The 20,984-nt window shown below is 40.5% G+C and overlaps 3 protein-coding genes across 5 annotated transcripts; 2 read left to right on the top strand and 1 right to left on the bottom strand.

Annotated features, from left to right (window-relative positions):
• Positions 1-1,308: 1,308 nt before the first annotated feature.
• On the top strand, positions 1,309-3,542 carry LOC128468450 (trypsin-like). Its single transcript, XM_053450190.1, has 5 exons — positions 1,309-1,435; positions 1,880-2,036; positions 2,537-2,790; positions 2,911-3,047; positions 3,293-3,542. The coding sequence occupies exons 1-5, from the start codon at positions 1,309-1,311 to the stop codon at positions 3,440-3,442; spliced, it is 825 nt and encodes a 274-aa protein (XP_053306165.1). The 3' UTR covers positions 3,443-3,542.
• A 4,935-nt stretch (positions 3,543-8,477) lies between these two features.
• LOC128468456 (trypsin-like) lies at positions 8,478-20,388 on the top strand. Of its 3 annotated transcripts, none has more exons than XM_053450196.1 (5): positions 8,478-8,536; positions 8,841-8,997; positions 19,332-19,585; positions 19,869-20,005; positions 20,128-20,388. In XM_053450196.1, exons 1-5 carry the CDS (start codon positions 8,497-8,499, stop codon positions 20,275-20,277), a joined length of 738 nt encoding a protein of 245 aa, XP_053306171.1. In that variant the 5' UTR covers positions 8,478-8,496; the 3' UTR covers positions 20,278-20,388. The 3 variants fall into 3 exon arrangements, with proteins under 3 accessions (XP_053306171.1, XP_053306172.1, XP_053306170.1); XM_053450197.1 differs by lacking the exons at positions 19,332-19,585; positions 19,869-20,005; positions 20,128-20,388 and adding exons at positions 9,120-9,373; positions 9,495-9,631; positions 9,950-10,241; XM_053450195.1 differs by lacking the exons at positions 8,478-8,536; positions 8,841-8,997 and adding exons at positions 18,592-18,695; positions 19,084-19,240.
• On the bottom strand, positions 13,733-15,822 carry LOC128468452 (trypsin-like). Its single transcript, XM_053450192.1, has 5 exons — positions 15,711-15,822; positions 15,077-15,233; positions 14,737-14,990; positions 14,212-14,348; positions 13,733-13,954 (listed from the first exon to the last, which is right to left on the bottom strand). Exons 1-5 carry the CDS (start codon positions 15,805-15,807, stop codon positions 13,805-13,807), a joined length of 795 nt encoding a protein of 264 aa, XP_053306167.1. The 5' UTR covers positions 15,808-15,822; the 3' UTR covers positions 13,733-13,804.
• Positions 20,389-20,984: the final 596 nt, after the last annotated feature.

Here is a 20,984-nt window from a genome sequence, read left to right as displayed (position 1 = left end):
CACCGGGCATTTGCTCTGTGTGCCACGTGGCCGGTCCAGGCCTTGACTTGTACACAAATTCAATGTCAATTAATAAAATGGCGGCGGTAAAACCGGAAAAGTTGGTTCGGTACCAAACAGGGGTCAGCTCGGGCCAGAAACCAGCCGCGGGAAGGTTGCTTTATTAAAGAGCAACCTCAATGACAATACTCTTGATTCAGTTGCGTCTATAAATATTTTTACTATTTAAAAATATATTATTTATTATAATTTTCATAATTTTATTTTAGAAATTATTCCAACCAATGTAGTTATTATTTCTGTTTCTTACATAATCAACAACCACCTTCACAGTTACCTCTTGAATAGGAGAGGAGACATTATGGCTCTGTGGACCTGACTTTCATTTTTACATCTTTTTTTTATGTTTTTGCTTTTTCAACATGGTGCTCTTGTGTATTTTTTATTTTTTTTAAATTAAAATGTTTAGTTTTTTTGTTTTTTTTTAATTCCCTCTGTTACCGTTAAGTATTACCGTTAATTTTAAGGTTTAGTGAGGGCTCCTAGTTTGTATTGGGTCACATAGTCCTGCCAAGGAGAGGAACTTTTTCCTGGGCATCCAGATATAGAGGATTTTTTTTTTACATTACCTGTTTTTTTTGTATATATCGCTACAATTTACAAGATATTTTATACTATTTTTTTTTTTGCTATTCAATCTGGTTGTGGAGGAGAATAGGGGATGACTTGGCAGCTCTGGCTCTTTAAGGCCAGTGGCCGCCAGATTATTATTTAAAAAAAAACAGTATTTTATGTATTTTTCAAAGAGATATATGCCATATAACTTAAGCAGATTGAATAAGACAGGCGTTGTTGATGTATCCAATACTAAACTAAATAAAAGACATTAAACTCACTGTGTGTCATTGTATTATTTCATCATATATATATATATAATGTTAATATATAACATCATAACATTATTAAGTTTAAAAAAGGAGGAAAGGAGAAAGAAGATGAATTATTTTCTATGTTGTATGTTGTATGTTAGTCATGTGGAGTGCAGCCCTTACGAGTGATTATCGTGGTGGTTAAGTTTAAGTCGTTTTTGGGGCAGAGGAATATAAAAACATGTTAGTTTACGTGAGTCCATTTAATTATCTCTAATTATTTCGGAAACAAGCAGTGGAAACACATTAGCAATATGATAAGATAATTACAATCAGCGCGTAAGTAAACTTCCATTCCTGAAATACTTTATAGCACGGTGGCCACTGATGATAACGTGATCACCATAGATCATTAACATAATGGGCTGGAAGCAAAAAAATGGGAAGGGGGAGGTTCTGGTCCAGTATAAATACCCAATGCGTCTCAATCCCAAATACTTACTGTTTGGTAACTCTGGTTTCCACCATGAAGCTGCTTCTGATCTGTGTGTTGTTGGGCGCAGCTGGTAAGTCTCTTACTGGGGGATTAAAATGACTCTAACGACACGTGGATCTTCTCAGAAATCTCTTATTCATGGTCGTTGGGTCTTCTAATGTCCATGTTCTTCACTTGTTCTTCACTTGCTAAAGGTAGCCCTTGGAGCTCATCACAATGGGTTGTCTACACTCATGCAATCAATACTATGATGAAGATTTTGTTTTAACGACACGTAGCTTCTTCTATGTAGACCATATCCATGGCTCAAATCCAATATCTATGGCCAGCATTGTGTTTTATCTTCATAAATATTGTAGTAAAGTAACTTTATGATTTATTTGTATCTCACCCTGTCTACATCTTCTGAGGATGGGGTGGTTGGACGGGTTTAGAACACTTTTGACATAAGATGTCTTCTTCTATGGTATCACTGGCGGTGTTGCTCACATTAACTGGTGTCTTGTTGCCTTAGCTGCCTTTGAGGATGATGACGATAAGATCGTTGGAGGATACACCTGCACAAAGAACTCAATCCCATACATTGCATCCTTGAACTCCGGCTACCATTTCTGCGGAGGGGCCCTGATCAACAGCCAGTGGGTCGTCTCTGCCGCTCACTGCTACAAATCGTAAGTAAAGTTGACCTTTTAAGGAGTGTGTCTAATTGCGCTTTTGATTAGACCTCTCAAGTTTCTATAATAAATATGAAATGTCACACTCCACCAATCTTAATTCCTGTGAATTTATCACATAAAAGAAGAACATAAAATAACTTACTATTAAAAAGAAATGGGTCACCCAGATCCTTCTCCCAAGTCTCTTCAAGCCATCTCTCTGTAAAGAGCAAATGATTCTACGACTGAACTTGATGTTCTCCCACGACGCGTTTCACCTCTTGCAGGCTTCAACCATGACATCTCTGATCCTTTGTCAAGGAGAAATTATTTTTCAACATAACCTGAGATAATGTCTTCTTTACATTTCACATAGAGCGTGGACATTATCTATACCTATGGAGGGAATAGGGATGTCTAGGTCAATGACAAAAAATGCCATCGCCACATTTTAGGACTGCAGATCATGCGTATGTCTTTATCTGATTATAGTTCTACACCCCTGTCTCTCGCAGGAGCCTTCAGGTCAGACTTGGAGAACACAACATCGCTACGAGTGAGGGCACCGAGCAGTTCATCAACTCCGTCAAGGTCATCAGACACCCCAGCTACAACTCCAGGACCATAGACAATGACATCATGTTGATCAAGCTTGCCTCCCCCGCCAGCCTGAACTCCTACGTGAAGACCGTGGCTCTGCCCTCAAGCTGCGCCTCCGCTGGAACCAGCTGCCTGATTTCCGGCTGGGGCAACACTCTCAGCAGTGGCAGTAAGTCAACTCAACCATGACCAAGAATGGACACAGAGCTTAGTTTATAACTGGCTTACAATAGCATGAAGGAGTTCGCAGTTGTTTTGTATTTAGGAAAAATTCTGTTTTTTTTTGCAGCCAGCTACCCAAATCTCCTCCAGTGCCTGAACGCCCCCATCCTGACCTCCTCCCAGTGCAGCAATGCCTACCCCGGACAGATCACCGCCAACATGATCTGCCTTGGCTTCCTTGAAGGTGGCAAGGACTCCTGCCAGGTAATTTTTTTTTCTTGTCCTTGCTATTTTTAGAAAAAATTAAATATTTCCTTATTTTTTTAGTATCTATGAACACTTGTCCCGAAAGAGAGGTTTAGAAATTATATACTGTTCTTTCCCTAAATGCATAACGTTACATGTCACTAATTCATAAACTGTATATAACGGTTTCCCATTATATCCTTGTAAAAAATAATTTCTTGCATATATGGCAAGGTAAACATTTTTAAAACCTTTCTTCACAGGGTGACTCTGGTGGCCCCGTGGTCTGCAACGGACAGCTCCAAGGTGTCGTCTCCTGGGGTAACGGTTGTGCCCTGAGGAACTACCCCGGCGTGTACACCAAGGTCTGCAACTACAACTCCTGGATCCAGAACACAGTGGCTTCAAACTAAATTTTTGTTCTAATATTTACTCCTTTTGTGTTATTTCATGTCATGTTCCTCCCTGCCGTTGATTTATCAGCTTTAATAAAGTCCTGATCTTGAGAACATACTTTTACATCTTGATTTTGCTATTTTAATTACTTGCGGTCGCATTGATGAGCGGATATATTTTTTTAACAAACCTACAAAGAAATTTGGGGAAAAAATAAGCAATTAAAATGAAATATTCTTACACATCATGTGACAGTAATACTCGGTATTAAAATGTATGCAATTCTTAAGAGAAAAAAGATATACCATTACATAAGTTATGGTGGGTGAAGGTGATGGAAAACTCTTCCACTTCCAGAAGGCTTGCTTTTCCCTCAGAAATCTCATGGTGCTGCCACAACCACAATGGATTCTGGGTAGGCGCATGCAAATGAAGTCAACAATAATCACCTTTTGCCTCTATATCCACTTTATACCTGGATTCCTTGAAAGTAATTGCCCGCTGTACAGGACAGCCTTCAGACAAAACTCGGTAAGAGAAGCAATAGCCAGATCACCGCTCATGGACAGCTGTTTCATCCTTAATGGGACTCATCAGCATGAGGTTGTGATACTGGCTTCAGAGGCCAAAGGTGATTATTGTTGACCTTATTTGCATGCACCTAGCCAGAATCCCTTGTGGTTGTGGCAGCACCATGAGATTTCTGGGGGGGGAAACTAGCCTTCTGGTTTGTCTGGTGTCTGTAGATGAGTGTGTAATAATACTTCTACTACCCTCTTAATTTTAAGTGGAAGGGTTTCCATCACCTTTACTCATCATAACTTATATAATGGTATTTCTTGTGCTACCCTAAGCCTTAAGTACTCAGCTAGTATCATTATTTCATGCTGATGAGGTCTGTTGTAGACAAAAATGCTGTGGCTTCGCTTTTTTTTTTTTTTGGCTAAAATCAAGTATATTGCCCTTAAGGGTGCATGCTTGATCTTCTGGCATTATGGCTGAGGTGCTTATTTTACTGTATGTGCCTACTGTGGAAGGTGTGTGCATGATATGTACCAAGGGCTTTTTATTACCTTGCATACTTTATTTCCTGGCCCTTATGGGTTTGTAGATTTAGCAGAGTTTCTTTGATTTTTATCAAAAATTGCTGGACACTTATTTATTACCACATTTTTTCATGTGTGCCTATGAATTGCTGGTTTGATTTCACATTACCAAACATGGCAAGGCAATTACACGTTTTTTTTTGGTTTTGGACATTGCACTGCAGTTGTAGCTTGGCTTAGCTGGTAGAGGTATAGTGGAGCCTTATGGCCCCTTACCTCTTTGGTAAAGGGGTCTTACCTTTCGGGGTTCGACCCGAAGATCCGGCCCTCCCGTGGGGGGGAATCCAGGCTGGTATGTCCCTTCGGGGTGAACCTGAAGTAGTTCTGCTGCTGCACATAGAGGAGCACACACCTCGGGCTCCCCCCCAAAAAAGCTGTGATCTGGCTATTGCACCTCTTACCCAAGTTTTGTCTGAAGGCTGTCTTGTACAGCAGGCAATTATTCTCAATGTATAAAGTGGATAGAGAGGCAAAATGTAATTATTGTTGACCTTATTTGCATGCAGCTACCCAGAATCCCTTGTGGTTGTGGCAGCACCATGAGATTTATGAGGGAAAAACAAACCGTCTGGTGTCTGTAGATGAGTGTTTAATAATACTTCTACTGCCCCCCCTTCATTTTAAGTGGAAGAGTGGGGGAACCGCTGGGCCTTGGCCTTCTGGCAGATCTCTGTGGTCCCCCCCCAGACATTAAAGGGGGAACTGCTGGGCCCTGGTCTTTTGGCGGGATCTGGGCAGTTTTCTGCAATGAGATTTCTGAGGGGAAAACAAGCCTTCTGGTTTGCCTGGTGTCTATAGATGAGTGTTTAATAATAACGCTTCTGCTACCCCTTAAATTTTAACCCCTTCGTTCCCCTATAGACGTACCGGGACGTCCAAAAAACGCCCACAAAGAAACCCCTATGGACGTCCCGGTACGTCCAGCCCTTCGTGCAGCGTCAGGGACACATCCCTGCCGCTGCACGGGAGACCAGAAGCCGGCTTTGCCGGCTTTCTGCTGTCCGATCGCCTGTAACAGCTTCCGGCATGAATTGTACACCTAATAGTATTCTCCCTGGTGCTGGGAAAGTCTGGAAAATCTATATAAATTAGGTATTTCTGAAATCAGGACACCTGAATTGATAAACTTGGAGGGGATTTTCCATCACTTTACCTAATTTTGTGAGGATTCAGAGGGAAAATGTAAAAAAAATTAGTTTATTTTTCTAATCTTCGCTAGTTTTTACTAAATTTCTCATTTTAAATTTTCTGCTAATCATCCAACTATGGTATCAAACGAAAGCTCTATCTCTCCTTGAAAAAACAATATATAGTTTACATGGGTACACTATTCACAGGAACAGAGAATAATCGCCAAACCGACATACCCCAAAAATGGCAAAATTGCTCTGGGCTTTGAGGTACCAAAAACCCCCGGGATTGAAGGGGTTAAGTAAGAGAAAAAAAAAGAAGGAAAAAACTGCTTGTTTATATTATTTTGTATTAGCAGTTTCCTGTTAATGTTTTTACTAAAAAAAAAATGTTTTATGTCAAAATGTTTTACATATTCAAATCTCTGTTGCCATATGTAATATCTGAGATATAGAAGTATTACAGCAAGCCTCAATAAACACTTACATATACATATATATATCATTCAGTTATATACTAAAATAAACCGTATTCACTCTATTAACTTTATTTAAAATAAACACCTGAACATTTTATATACAGATAATGCTTCTGTATGCATGTAACGTCAAACGCTGACATGGAACGCTCCCTATAATTCTTAGTATCATCTCAAGCCAAGCTCTTGCAAGATAGAAAATGTATTTATATTTAATCACATTTGGACCAGTTGGCCAGATCTGCAAGCAAGTTTTTTTTTATTATTTTTACATATTTTGTATAATTATGCGTGCTTTCCTGTATATGTCCTAAATATGTATTTTGGGGAGATTGTTTCTTTTTTGGCCAAATGTTTGTAGTTATCTTTTTTGCACATTTCTTTTTCCCCGATCCCCTCCTTTTGGCCTCCTACACCCGTAACCCATGCTCTTTTTACTTTAAACTTCTTATTTTTTGTCATCTCGCTCTCTCTTTCTCCTCTTGTAGCCTTCCTGCACCATAACAAACAGCCTGCCTACCTCCATCTCAAGCCAAAGCCCTAACTCACCCTCCTCCCCTATTTATATATTCGTTTTAGCATCCAATACATGGTCCTGATTATTCTGACTACATGTCTATGACCAAACCGTATGCAATCTTTATATACTACCATCCCCACGCACAGTTTTTCCATCCTTCCGATTCCAAATCGATGTTCCACCTTGGAGTCATCACTGTGGTCCCATTCATGACGAGTTCATTTCATGATACGTACAATGATTTAGGGACAGCGAATACTTTAGCACTAAACATCTCCCCAACTCAGAAGGTGGCACTCATCAGTAGGTGTTTAAGCGTATTTGGGGGGCAAAAGTAGTACATTGAGGAAAAGTGTTCCAAAATTAAAAAAAAGGGAAAAAGCATAGATAAACAACATGGTTGACCTATGTTGTGCAAGGCCATCCTACATCTATATCCAGAAATGAAATTTCCAGGGTGCTCATGCTCACACAGGCTAAGACATACATACTTAGTCTAGTATATATACGGATACACACTCACACACATACTCACTCTCTACCTCACTCCCTTACCCCATCATGCTGCTCAGATCTTTCTTAGTCTCGCTTTTACTTCAGGTTTTTGTAACATCATCTTTGAAGAAGACACCTTTGAAGAATTTTGTACCGACCTGGGGCGCAACTGCCCTCCTGACCCTGGGCCAACCCGCCCTGATTGTATAAGAAGCAGATGAAACCATCTTCTCTTCCTGAAGCTTACTTAAGACAAAAACTATAATTGTATGAATACAGATTTTCTCCTCAGCCACTGTCCATGACTGACAATTGGATCTATTCACTAAGAAGTTGGGTGTCAACCTCTCGACTGAGATTGGAAACACTTGGAAAGCAACTCACTGGTTCTCCAACACATGAGGTGGTTGAGTGACAAATTTTGCTTGTTGGGGACTATACACCCCAGGCTGATTTTATTATCCCCCCCGCTCTACTGCAAACAGGGAAGAGAGGGAGATTGTCACCCTCCATTGGTTAAAATGGCATTCTGGGAACACCCTTTTTGTTCATAATTTTATTTATTATTATTATTTATTAAAAAAAATTTAAAAAATTAAGTGATTTTCTTTGGAGTGTGGCTCGCATGTCACTTCACTGTCCCCCGGGGATCTGTAACTAGTGAGTTAATTAACCCATGAGTTCATTGCATTTATTAACTAATGATAGAAATTATTATTATAATTTTTTTATAAAGTGACATCATATTCTGCAGTGTTGTACAAAAAGTTGACTTTTGTTAATATGCGATAGACATATTTTAGTTACAGGCAATCGCAACTTAACGAATAGACCCAAATAATTAGATACATCAAAAATATCCTCAAATTAAACAGTTGTCAATAAATTTTAAAACGCGTAACAAAATTAAATGCTTAAGGTTTTTTTTAAAAAAAATATTAAAAATAATTCTAAGTATTTCATTGAAAAATAACCTGCTATCTTTCTTTTTTGTTCCACAATTCTGCATATCTTAAAATGTTTAACTTCTTGGATACTGTAATATTTTTTGCTAATCTGACCTAAATTTAAATGTCTTTAAAATGACATGTGAATTGGGTTGCCCAAAAATGTGTGAACGGAGCTGATAAGATAGCCATTATCTGTAATTCAATACAAATTTCCAGTCCTTTAATATTATTTAGAGAAGGTCACTGATAAACACGTATGTTGAGTAAACATTAACCGCTTAACATGAACACATATGGTATTTAATGCAGGGAAGGGTTACTCCCAGCATAGTATAAATACCAGATTATTTCACACCCAAAACACCTTTTTGACACATTTCTGGTCTCCACCATGAAGCTGCTTTTGATCTGTGTATTGCTGGGCGCAGCCGGTAAATCAGATTAAATTAAACCTTTCCCCGTCTAGCTTTGTAAGGACGCCTCGGGTTCCAATGGCTTCCAATGACCCATTTTTTTTTCACATTTTTTCTCACATATACGTTCAGATCAGCTTGGGTCTGAGAGCCGTGTTTCATCTTCTAACTTTTATTATTTCATGATTTAGAAATGAATCTGTAAATTCTGTATGAGCCAGGAATACCGTCACATACCCCAGAACTTATTGTTCTTTGTAGACTACCTCTATAAAGACCATGGAATACTCATAGTGATGTAATATGTCTTGTCTCTGTTCAGCCGCTTTCGAGGAGGATGACGATAAGATTGTTGGAGGATACACCTGCACCAAGAACTCCGTCCCATACATTGCGTCCCTGAACTCCGGCTACCATTTCTGCGGAGGGTCCCTGATTAACAGCCAGTGGGTCGTCTCTGCCGCTCACTGCTACAAATCGTAAGTTCATTATCCAATTTCATTGCAGAGAAGATCTTTAAATTTACTTTTTTAACCCATTCTTAAGACGATATTCTGTGCCGTAAAGAAAGAAATCTTTGTCGTTATGCGTCCCCATGCAGAAGCCTTCAGGTCAGACTTGGAGAACACAACATCGCTGCGAGTGAGGGAACCGAGCAGTTCATCAACTCCGTCAAGGTCATCAGACACCCCAGCTACAACTCCAGGACCCTGGACAACGACATCATGTTGATCAAGCTTGCCTCCCCCGCCAGCCTGAACTCCTACGTGAAGACCGTGGCTCTGCCCTCCGGCTGCGCCTCCTCTGGAACCAGCTGCCTGATCTCCGGCTGGGGCAACACTCTCAGCAGTGGCAGTAAGTCAACTCAACCATGACCAAGAATGGACACAAAGCTTAGTTTATAACTGTCTTACAATAGCATGAAGGAGTTCGCAGTTGTTTTGTATTTAGGAAAAATTCTGGGTTTTTTTTGCAGCCAGCTACCCAAATCTCCTCCAGTGCCTGAATGCCCCCATCCTGACCTCCTCCCAGTGCAGCAATGCCTACCCCGGACAGATCACCGCCAACATGATCTGCCTTGGCTTCCTTGAAGGTGGCAAGGACTCCTGCCAGGTAATGGATCCAATTACTTCTCTCCCATCCGCACCAAAGTTACATGCACTCAACAACAGGAAACATTTTAATGATTCCCTTACGCTAATGAACTGATGCACTAATGCCATAATCAGGACATCCATGAGCTCTGGCGTATTATGCTATTTTATGATAGGTTCGGATACCCATATTCCTCCCATTTATTAAACAGGAGCTCACGCCATATAATTTTGCTTTTCAGACTGTTGTCTTTAAGCGTGATGCTAAGCAGACATAACTTTTTTCTGTGTGTTTCGTAGACTACATAATACTAAAGTATGTTCTTTCACCTAACAGGGTGACTCTGGTGGTCCCGTGGTCTGCAACGGACAGCTCCAAGGCGTGGTTTCTTGGGGTAACGGTTGTGCCCTGAGGAACTACCCCGGCGTCTACACCAAGGTCTGCAACTACAACTCCTGGATCCAGAACACAGTGGCTTCAAACTAATACTCTTAGTGAAATGTTCGCCTTTCGTTTCTGTTTTTAAAACATTCTAGTCTCTGAATATTAGTATCTCTTTACTTTTATTTACTTTTAATGTATTTTAATATTTGACTCTATCTAAATAAATTAACTGCCAACTTCACAATGGTTGTCATTTTATAAAATCCCATTTGAATGACTCCTAATGAATGTAATAATATTTTCACAAAACAGGGTCAAGATGACCTTTAGGACGTATTAGTACATCTAGCGTTTGTTTTGGTAGCATTGGAGGAGATCAGGATGCCCTATCAACAGGACTAGGCATATGAGTGTATGACAATTGGTACGTGTTTCCTCCTGGAAACCTACATTTTTTTGTACGTTTCATTGAATAGACCCGCTTGTCTTTTTTATTTATTATCATGGGCCAACCACAGTGAGCATCTGCTGCGGGAAGACCTTGACTGACCTTGGATAAATAGTTAAATCATTATACAGGGCCAACTCAGCCTATCCTGTTGGAGAAACTTGCCATTGTTGGTCCTTCATAATTAATAGTGAAGTAAAGGAGTTGAAATCACAACTCTCCTCCCATCTCTTCTATTTGTGGATAAACCCTATTGAGGTGCCGGAGACAAAAAGCAGAACCTTTGAGAGTCAAGTATTTTATTAATCAACAGCAGCTAAGAAAGCAGTGTTACCCTCAGAGGGGAGAAGTCAACAAGCAAGTCCATCACAATGTGCGTCCATGGTTTAGTAGATACAGAAAGTAAATGAAGAAGACTTTGTGGCCTGTGTTGTAAGATCGCAGTATGGGCACAAGTGTTATATACTTGAATATAGCCCTTTATATAGCCAGCTCTATACAAGGAGGCAAAACAGAACTTCTGAGCAGGAGGGACTTGGTTGGTTTTAATTTTTTTTTTACATTTTAGAGACAATGTACCGGTAGAAGATGAGAATGCAGTAATATTTCAATTAGGAGGAATGATGGATTCAGGATTGACTAAGACAGGGGTAACTCAGTGGGACTCAGCTCTGACTTGATTATTGTGAGTGGGAACTAAGAAGCTCTGCTCAGATGTTAATTATTATCATGATGTTTAGATAGATACTAGACTTGGGCGCCGGCCAAATCTTTGTGTTCATCTTTGTGTTTGTGGGGGAAAAAATCTTTGTGTTTCGCGAATATTCGCCCGTTCCTGTCTTCGGTTCGAGCCAAACCTTGTTTGAATAACAACTAGCATGTCATCTCCTTAAACTCACAAAATTAGAATACCCAACCTCTATGACTTAACTTATATGAATAAATATAGAAATAGAGTCCCAAGTACCTCTTATATACCAGGGCATGATGACCTGGGGGCAATTGTTTCTGCTTTTTCTCATCTTTTGTGTATTGGAGTGGAGGTAATAAACCTCGGGGGGGGGGTAGGCCCAACTACATCATCCTTCACTAAACGGGGATGAGAGGCTTATTTATAATAAAAGACCCTATAGCTGTTAAATATCTCATATTGTGCCTGCCTCCGAGCGTGTGCCAAGTGGCATGGGGGAAGCTAAAATCAATGTAAAAATTAACCAACAGTGCCGTATATTTTCCAGCAGTAGTTTTAAGATGTGGTCTCAGGCGTCACCAGCCCTGAGCCCAAAGGTTGCCATCCACAGATGGAAGATCCAGGAACGACAGATGAGTTGCACAATAAAGAGAAACGCCATTACATAAGGTATGGTGAGTAAAGGTGATGGAAACACTTCCACTTAACCCTTTCAAGACCGGGACGTACCTGGTACTTCCGGGTCACGGGTCACCGGCAGACCGGGACGTACCAGGTACATCACTGCCTTTACGCGATCCAGCGTCGCTTTGAACGCTGGGGTCGCGAGGGGCGGCTGCTACTAACCGCTGGGTGTTCCCAGCGATCAGTAGCAGCCACCCCCCCTCAATTCCGGGCACGTGATCGCTTTGCAGCGAATCACGATCACGGAATTGAAATATTTAAAAACATACTGCGGTCTTCAAGTGAAGACGCAGTATGCAATCGGCTGTCCGGAAGGGGTTAAATCTAAGGGGGTAGTAGAAGTATTATTATTAAACACTCATCTACAGACACCAGAAGGCTTGTTTTTCCCTCAGAAATCTCATGGTGCTGGCACAAACACAAGGGATTCTGGGTAGGCGCATGCAAATAAGGTCAACAATTATCACCTTTGCCTCTATATCCAGTTTATACACGGATCCCCTAAAAGTAATCGCCTGCTGTACAGGACAGACTTTACACAAAACTCAGGAAGAGGTGCAATAGGCAGATCACAGCTCACGGACAGCCGTTTCATCCCTAACGGGACTCATCAGCATGAGGTTGTGATACTGGCTTAATACTCGAGGCTTGGGGTAGCCAAGAAATACCATTACATAAGTTATGGTGGGTAAAGGTAATGGAAAACCCTTTCACTAAAATTTAAGGTAGTAGAATTATTATTAAATCCATATATAAAGTGGATATAGAGGCAAAAGTGATAATTTTAGCCTTATTGGCATGTGCCTACCCAGAATCCCTTGTGGTTGTGGCAGCACCATGAGATTTCTGAGGAAAAACCGAGTCTTCTGGTTTGTCTGGTATCTGTAGATGAGTGTTTAATAATACTTCTACTACCCCTTAAATTTAATGGAAGGGTTTCCATCACCTTTACCCACCATAACTTATGTAATGGTATTTCTTGGCTACCCCAAGCCTCGAGTGATAAGGCAGCATCATAACCTTGTGCTCATGAGTCCTATTAAGGATAAAAAAATTTAAATGAATAAATCAAAGAAAAATGAAAAACTGTTGTTATCAATGAGTGATGATTTGGCTATTGCATTTCTTCTTGCTTTTTGTTTAAAGGCTGTCTTGCCCATGTATAAAGCGGATGTAGAGGCAAAGGTGTTAGCCTTATTTGCATGCGCCTACACAGAATCCCTTGTGGTTGTGGAAAAACAAACCTTCTGGTTTGTCTGGTGTTTGTAGATGAACCACTAGATCCTGGGTTAAAATTTCCTGTGGGTTATCACTGCAAGCATGCAGGACATGGGGTGTTTGGAGTAGATGTGTGCACACACCCTGCCACCAGCATTGCTTGACGCTTAGTTCCTGGTTCCTTCCAGAATCTTTGCGTCTTTGTAGACATGTGATGTCATTCATCCTATAAGTATTGTGGGTTTCCCACTCTACACTGTTACACTTTGGTTCCATTCTGGTTCCATTCTTGTTACATCTTAAGTTCCAATTTAACCCTGTGTGTGTTAGGCTTCACAGGCTTCATCACATTTTGAAACCTTCCATTTTCTTTTTCAGGAAGCCTTTTGTTATTTGTGCTATGTGACTTTAAACAATTTACCCCCGAGATGAAGGTGTGTCAGCACCTGGAGAGCTCTTTTTTACCCAAAACATAGCCCATTTCCCATAGAACCCTTGGGTTTTTCCAACAACTTGAATAACTCAATTTTTGGTTGCATAAAAGTGTTGTTCGTGTATATTCTATAACTTTTTTTTCTCTAGTTCTTTTCTCTTGTTGAAAAGAAGAGTGTCCCATTATGTACCAGAGGCACGGTGTTCTCTATGATTATGTAACGGCGTCTTTGATATGGTCTTATTAACAAGATATTGTTGATGTCATTTACACTTTATTTAAGTGCTGCCCAGCATATGAGTACAATGAAAAGGCAATAACAACAATAAAAGTTTAGTTGGAAGCGATGGTGTTCTGGACCCAAGCGTTGTAGTTGCAGACCTTGGTGTAGACACCGGGGTAGTTCCTCAGGGCGCAGCCGTATCCCCATGAAGTAAGACCCTGGAGCTGTCCGTTGCAGACCACGGGGCCACCAGAGTCACCCTGTGCGGAGGAGAGACATAGGGAGACAGTGAGAACATGGCAAGGCCCTTAGAGATATTTTAAGTTATATGAACCCAATATTCTATAATCGGAATGATAAATGTTCAAGTAATTTTTTTTCACATCTCTATATCTCATTTATTTCCACTCGGAATGAGAGCTAAGTAATACATTAGTAGTTTAGCTGATCTAGGATTAAATGTTAAAATACATTCATGTTAATGACATAGGTAAATAGCAGAGACACGATGCATTACCTGGCAGGAGTCCTTGCCACCCTCAATGTAACCAACGCAGATCATGTTGGCGGTGATCTGTCCGGGGTAGGCATTGCTGCACTGGGAGGAGGTCAGGATGGGGGCGTTCAGGCACTGGAGGAGGTCTGGGTAGTTGGCTAAAAGATAATAAATCATGATCGTTATTTGTATTTAAATACTGATGCAGTACAGGCAGCGCTGCTTTGAAGTGGAGGACTACCCTAGGTCTGATTTAGGGCAGCTCCACCAGCCTTATCCTCCGCTGTACTTCCTACTCTTCTAGTCACCCCCTTCCATAACGCTCTGTGCCAGGTTATGGCATCAAAACTTTTTCAAGCACACATAGCCCTGGAGGCTGGGGCCAATAGACTCCATTATATAGAGTCTTCCATAGTGTAAATGGTCCAGTTTGGGAGATCACAGATCATCCTTATCCCTGACCCTCAACAAACTTCCTTCCCCTAAAATAGGAAGAATCTGTAATCATCCTGAGAAACTAAATATTTATATATATTTATGACTTACTGCCACTGCTGAGAGTGTTGCCCCAGCCGGAGATCAGGCAGCTGGTTCCAGCGGCGGCGCAGCTTGAGGGCAGAGCCACGGTCTTCACGTAGGAGTTCAGGGTGGCGGGGGAGGCAAGCTTGATCAACATGATGTCATTGTCTGTGGTCCTGGAGTTGTAGCTGGGGTGTCTGATGACCTTGACGGAGTTGATGAACTGCTCGGTGCCCTCACTCACAGCGATGTTGTGTTCTCCAAGTCTGACCTGGACGCTTCTACATGGAGGGACAGCAGGACAACCATTGAAGAAAGTCGTAAGATGTTTTTGTAGTTACTTTGTTAACCCATCACATGTACTTACGATTTGTAGCAATGAGCGGCAGAGATGACCCACTGGCTGTTAATCAGGGACCCTCCACAGAAATGGTATCCGGAGTTCAGGGACACAATGTATGGGACGGAGTTCTTGGTGCAGGTGTATCCTCCGACAATCTTATCGTCATCATCCTCAAAGGCAGCTGCGGATTGAAGGCATAAAAAATCTTATTTGTATGAAGCTTAGTTTACAATGTTGGCCTTAAATTTCCTGAAATGTTCAAGACATCGCGATCTCCTCTGAGATGCTTGGGGTCTCTCTGAATGATCTACTCTTGCTAATCATCCTCAAAGGCAGCTGCCGAGAAAGCATATAAAGATATATTCAATAAATTATGAAGCACATATTCCAACACCAGTCCATTCCTCTAAAATGAAAGGGTCAAATCATCTCCTCAAAGAAACAGAAGAAGATGAAGAACTGATTCCAAAGAAATAGATTCCTATTCCTCTATGGACACACCAAGGAACTCTACCTCGCTGAAGCGCCTCTACTGGGGAATTATGAAGTATTGTTAAGAAGAAACATTTTCACACAGGTGGAAGGGTAAGAATGAATTCTAAGCCTTATGTGAGTGATTGATAAATGTATAGTGTATCCAGTAGTAAAATTTACTCACCAGCTGCTCCTAGGAGCACACAGATCAGGAGCAACTTCATGATGGAGATGGGTCCAAGTGGGTGATTCTGGTTGGAAATAATTTGGTATTTATACATTTTTGTTATCTCAAACTAACCATTTGCCGCTATCACTTCTTGCAACCAGATTCTGGTTAATGTATATAGAATGTATTGAGGTCAAATTTTCTGTTATCACTAACCTTGTTTTTAGGGCTATTTTGGGAATGCAATCAACAAGTTTCTGATGATTTATTAATTTCCATGATTATTTTTATGCGCTAAATACTTAAATTACAATTCTATATGAATCATCAGTAGCTTGAGTCTGATTTTTGGTAGATTAAAGGTAATTATTAAATGACTATGTTTTATCATATAAAGCTGTTGTCGCAGGTAAACCACCTTTCTGCTCCCATTGCCTGTAACATGGACACATAGAGGCTTTGTAGTCATCGAAGGGATAGATATAATGGCCATCATATAATAATGTGCCCCTATGACACAAAGCATGGGAATATGATGTCATATCTCAATGGTCCATGTGAGAAGATGGAGGCCTCGGAGAGATGCGGCTGAGGGTGCTGCCCTGGGTCAGGCCTTGTTCAGCTCAATACATTGCTGACTCAGCGATCATATACATTGCCAGAAACTCATGCTGTTTTATCATTTTAACAGCATTCCCTATTTTAACGCTGCTGAATATTTCTTAGGAACTCACGTTCATCCCATGCCCCCTCTAGATCCTTCTACATTACATGGGGGGTCATCACATCAGTGACATGTAACTTCATTTAGCAACAAGTCAACTTTAGCTTTACCTTTTCCAACTTCAACTTAATTATTGTGAGTGGGTCAGCAGAATTGTCAGAACAAAGAAGCTCTGCTCAGATGTTAATTATTATCGTGATAGGTAGTTTAGATATATACCCACAAGTACTAAAAGGCCGGTAGATAAGTGGAACAGCCCCCCAACAGAAGTGGTAGAAGCTAATACAGTGAGGGTATTAAATATGTATGGGATAGACATATGACTCCTAAATCTAAGATGAGACCAACGACTGATTAAGGTTGGAGTCTTTACAGCAGGAGAAACGGGTGACTAAATAGGGGCCGGATGGGGCCGATCTGCTTCTAAGTTTCATAGTTGGCTTTCCATTCAACAAGTCAGCTAACGGTTCTCTGGGTGCACTTTCCTGCTGATTAATCTGTGATTTCAGTGTAGAGAATGTGGCTAGTGTCTCGACTATAACAGAAATCCAGTGGATTCCAGTGTATCGAATGACCACTATTGATCAACAATTCCTGTTTAGCAGTCTCAGCTTGTCATAGACTTTTTGGTATGTTTAGTAACAAGTTCTTCCTAAGAATAGTAAGTTAACACAACTCAGATATTCACTAATATACGTCTTGTTGAAAACGGATGCCAAATCTTGTTTGAATAACAACTCGCATGTCATCTCCTTAAACTTGCAAAATGAAAAATGAAAAAACCCAACAGTACCTTATATTTTCAGTTTATATAATTAGTAATAATTAAATAAACATATTGTGTCATAATTCTTTCTATTAACAATTTTCCTTTTATCATTTTTTTTTAATTTTCAGATGATAAAATCAGTATCTCAGGTAAATATTAATAGTTGATAGGATACGATGTAAAACAATGATTGTTTTTAATCACTTGGTTATATATTATAATATATAATATTATGTAGCATATTATTTAGCGGCATTACTATAGTGCATTGTCAAATTAACAATAACATTGATTAATTCTTTAACACACATATTAGAGCCTACATATGTATTGTTTATATACTTGACTCGATAGGTTACCTGAGAAATTAGAGTTTAAGCTGTCATTCAAGTTAAAGGGAACACTCCAAAACTTGACACAACTTAATTCACAGAATAAACTCAAATATTTACTAACGTTCCACTCGACCTCAAACATGCATATGGATGGACCTTTCGCAAATGAGTTAATCTGACTTCCATGTTAAACTCACATTTTCAACTCAATTGGCAATTTATGGGTTAATAAATCCCAAAGTCGCTTTTTCATTTTCAGCTTGATAAATTCTGATGGGTTGCGTGAAGTTCAGTTCTTGTCAAGTTCTCATATAAGTTGACTATTTGTCCTACGAGTCCAAGTCTGTCGAACGCAAAGTCATCTCGGTTGCCAACTGATCTCTGTAAAATGACACTGAAAAGACAAGTGGAACTACACCAGGTGACTTCTCTACCTTAATGACTTGAGTGTCCATCTTCCAAACAATTATAGGTTGAATAATCATTATTACTGCGCAATTGAAGAAACAAGAACTCTGCAGACATGTTTTAAAGACCGATTAAAAATCCAGAAGTTTTTTTTTTATTGTAAGAAAGGGAAAAAAAAGATTCCCAGATATTAAAGTTCTTATAACCCAAAACCTTGTTTTTGGATTATTTGCTTCCCCCCCCCCCCCCGCTGAGCAGTCAAAACAGGTGGGAATCGCAAAGAGCAGAAGAGACGTTTTCAGGAGGTCATTTTTTTTTTTTCAACCAAAGCCAAAAATACATATTAAAGTATTTACAATGTACTTTTATACGTGTTCATGCATGATGAAGCTGTTTGAGGGTCTAGACTATCCCTTTATGCCATATTTTGATTCATTGGTTGACCGTTCAATTTTCCTGAATATATGAACAAAATAAAAAACACCCCAAAGAAGACACATAGAATGAGCTAATCCCAAGCAACGTTTAGAAAGTTATTTTTGTCTAATTTCCATTTCTAAAATAGCCACCAAACCATGAACTCGGTATGTTCTTTATACATTAACCAGAATCTGTTTGAACAATGTCATAGGAGGGAAAAAAAGGCGAGGTTAGTTGGATGTTTAAAATATATAAATACCGTATTTTTCCCCAACAAAAACACCGACTTGGACCAATCTCCACCATGAAGTTGCTCCTGATCTGTGTGCTCCTCGGAGCAGTTGGTGAGTGGCTTTTATTTATCATTCATGAGAATATTGTAGCATCAAATTTCTTCTAACATTCTCATTCATTGTGGTAGTAAGTTTCCACTCTATTTTATTATATTAAAAAAAGTTACCTGTTAAGTTAAAATAGAAAAAAATTAATGTTCATCAGATCTTTATTTTATAAACAATGTCCTCTGGGAAAGTGTAAATTGTGGGTATGTTCTTAGGAGGCCCAGCAATACTTCTCCAAGAAGTTTGGGTATATTTGTAGAGAATTGGGAAGTTGATTCCTGATCTTTGGATCCTCCTTGGCTGATTTGGAGAAATCTTTAGAACCCCACATGGCTGAGCGGGATTTATAGTCAAAATTTTGATTATATTTTTTTATGGCTTCAATCCGCAGCTGCCTTTGAGGATGATGACGATAAGATTGTCGGAGGATACACCTGCACCAAGAACTCCGTCCCATACATTGTGTCCCTGAACTCCGGCTACCATTTCTGCGGAGGGTCCCTGATTAACAGCCAGTGGGTCATCTCTGCCGCTCATTGCTACAAATCGTAAGTACACGTGATGGGTTAGCAACGTCTTTTAACTACAAGAAGTTCTTACGACTTTCTTCAATGGTTGTCCTGCTGTCCCTCCATGTAGAAGCGTCCAGGTCAGACTTGGAGAACACAACATCGCTGTGAGTGAGGGCACCGAGCAGTTCATCAACTCCGTCAAGGTCATCAGACACCCCAGCTACAACTCCAGGACCACAGACAATGACATCATGTTGATCAAGCTTGCCTCCCCCGCCACCCTGAACTCCTACGTGAAGACCGTGGCTCTGCCCTCAAGCTGCGCCGCCGCTGGAACCAGCTGCCTGATCTCCGGCTGGGGCAACACTCTCAGCAGTGGCAGTAAGTCATTCTGACAAAGAAAATTACATGAATATTTACTTTTTGAGAATGAAATAAGACATATGACAGGTTCTTCCTGATGTATCAGTCTCTGAGCGGAAGGAACTTTGTTGAGGGGCTTGAAACCCTAGATAACACGAGATATACACTGATGGCCACCAATCTAGCCCAATATCTACCTGAAGACTGTATAAAGACTATAAACAAATGAATTTTCTTTTAAGTAGGCTTGTTGTTTTAAGCAATATTTATATCACAATTAATCATTATTTATTTTTTGTAGCCAACTACCCAGACCTCCTCCAGTGCCTGAACGCCCCCATCCTGACCTCCTCCCAGTGCAGCAATGCCTACCCCGGACAGATCACCGCCAACATGATCTGCGTTGGATACCTTGAAGGTGGCAAGGACTCCTGCCAGGTAATGCGTTCTGTCTTTTTTATATAAAAAATCACACTAAACATATGGGATAAAAAAAAACTTACTTTGGAATTGTTTCCTACCTGTGACACTGACTCTTAATTCATCTCTCCACCTCGCAGGGTGACTCTGGTGGCCCCGTGGTCTGTAACGGACAGCTCCAGGGTCTTACTTCATGGGGATACGGCTGCGCCCTGAGGAACTACCCCGGTGTCTACACCAAGGTCTGCAACTACAACGCTTGGGTCCAGAACACCATCGCTTCCAACTAAAAACCCTTTTCAGATGCTTCCAGCATAAAGTGTTTTATATTTAACGATGTGGCTTATTCAGGCCAATGTTAAATATCTATCTCTTATTTCAATAAAGTATTAATGAAAGAATGTTTTGTACTTGTTTCAATTCAAGAAAAAACCTACCAATATTTCAAAGGGCCAACAAGGGGCCAAAAAGGGCTACTATCAGGCCTAGACTTACCATCTGGCACACTGGGCAGATGCCCCTGTGGCCAATAGGGATGCCTACTTATGGATCCAGCTAGACAAGCGCGGCTGCACACTGCGAGAGTATAAAAATTGAACCCATGGGTTCGGTGGCAGTCGGTGGCAGCACTTCATTCGGAAGCCACCGGCCTTAACGTGCCAGGGCTAACCGGTCATCCCATATCTGGCCCTGGTATGGTTAGAGAAGTTGTTAGCGTGTAAAGAATGTGTAATAGTTTTATGTGACTTTGTGACTTTATTCATAACTATTAATTGAACAACAACATTTATAAGAATAAATATAGAATGTATTTTTATTTCCACAGTTTATAAAGCCGTTTAGTGCTTTAAGGGCTGTAGAACCCTGCGATCCCCTCATACCCAGCAAACATTCTGACCTCCTAGAAAAGAGGGGCATCAGGGGAGGAAAGAGGGGCATTAGGGGAGGAAAGGGGAGCATCAGGGGAGGAAATAGGGGCATTACTGGAGGAAAGAAG

This window comes from Spea bombifrons, chromosome 11 (assembly GCF_027358695.1).
Source record: "Spea bombifrons isolate aSpeBom1 chromosome 11, aSpeBom1.2.pri, whole genome shotgun sequence".
Lineage (NCBI taxonomy): Eukaryota > Metazoa > Chordata > Amphibia > Anura > Pelobatidae > Spea > Spea bombifrons.
Note: the sequence above shows the minus strand (reverse complement) of the source record. Positions and strands in the feature narration are given on the sequence as shown.

What these genes read in the sequence shown, in the direction of transcription:
- LOC128468450 (XM_053450190.1), top strand. Translation starts at nt 1,309, where the DNA reads ATGGGAAGGGGGAGGTTCTGGTCCAGTATAAATACCCAATGCGTCTCA. An exon ending in GCCGCTCACTGCTACAAATC is followed by an intron (nt 2,037 to 2,536) that starts GTAAGTAAAGTT and finishes TGTCTCTCGCAG; the next exon opens with GAGCCTTCAGGTCAGACTTG. An exon ending in CAACACTCTCAGCAGTGGCA is followed by an intron (nt 2,791 to 2,910) that starts GTAAGTCAACTC and finishes TTTTTTTTGCAG; the next exon opens with CCAGCTACCCAAATCTCCTC.
- LOC128468456 (XM_053450196.1), top strand. Translation starts at nt 8,497, where the DNA reads ATGAAGCTGCTTTTGATCTGTGTATTGCTGGGCGCAGCCG. An exon ending in GCCGCTCACTGCTACAAATC is followed by an intron (nt 8,998 to 19,331) that starts GTAAGTTCATTA and finishes CCCTCCATGTAG; the next exon opens with AAGCGTCCAGGTCAGACTTG. An exon ending in GTGGCAAGGACTCCTGCCAG is followed by an intron (nt 20,006 to 20,127) that starts GTAATGCGTTCT and finishes TCCACCTCGCAG; the next exon opens with GGTGACTCTGGTGGCCCCGT.
- LOC128468452 (XM_053450192.1), bottom strand. Translation starts at nt 15,807, where the DNA reads ATGTATAAATACCAAATTATTTCCAACCAGAATCACCCACTTGGACCC. An exon ending in CAACACTCTCAGCAGTGGCA is followed by an intron (nt 14,349 to 14,736) that starts GTAAGTCATAAA and finishes ATTATCTTTTAG; the next exon opens with CCAACTACCCAGACCTCCTC. An exon ending in GTGGCAAGGACTCCTGCCAG is followed by an intron (nt 13,955 to 14,211) that starts GTAATGCATCGT and finishes TCCTCCGCACAG; the next exon opens with GGTGACTCTGGTGGCCCCGT.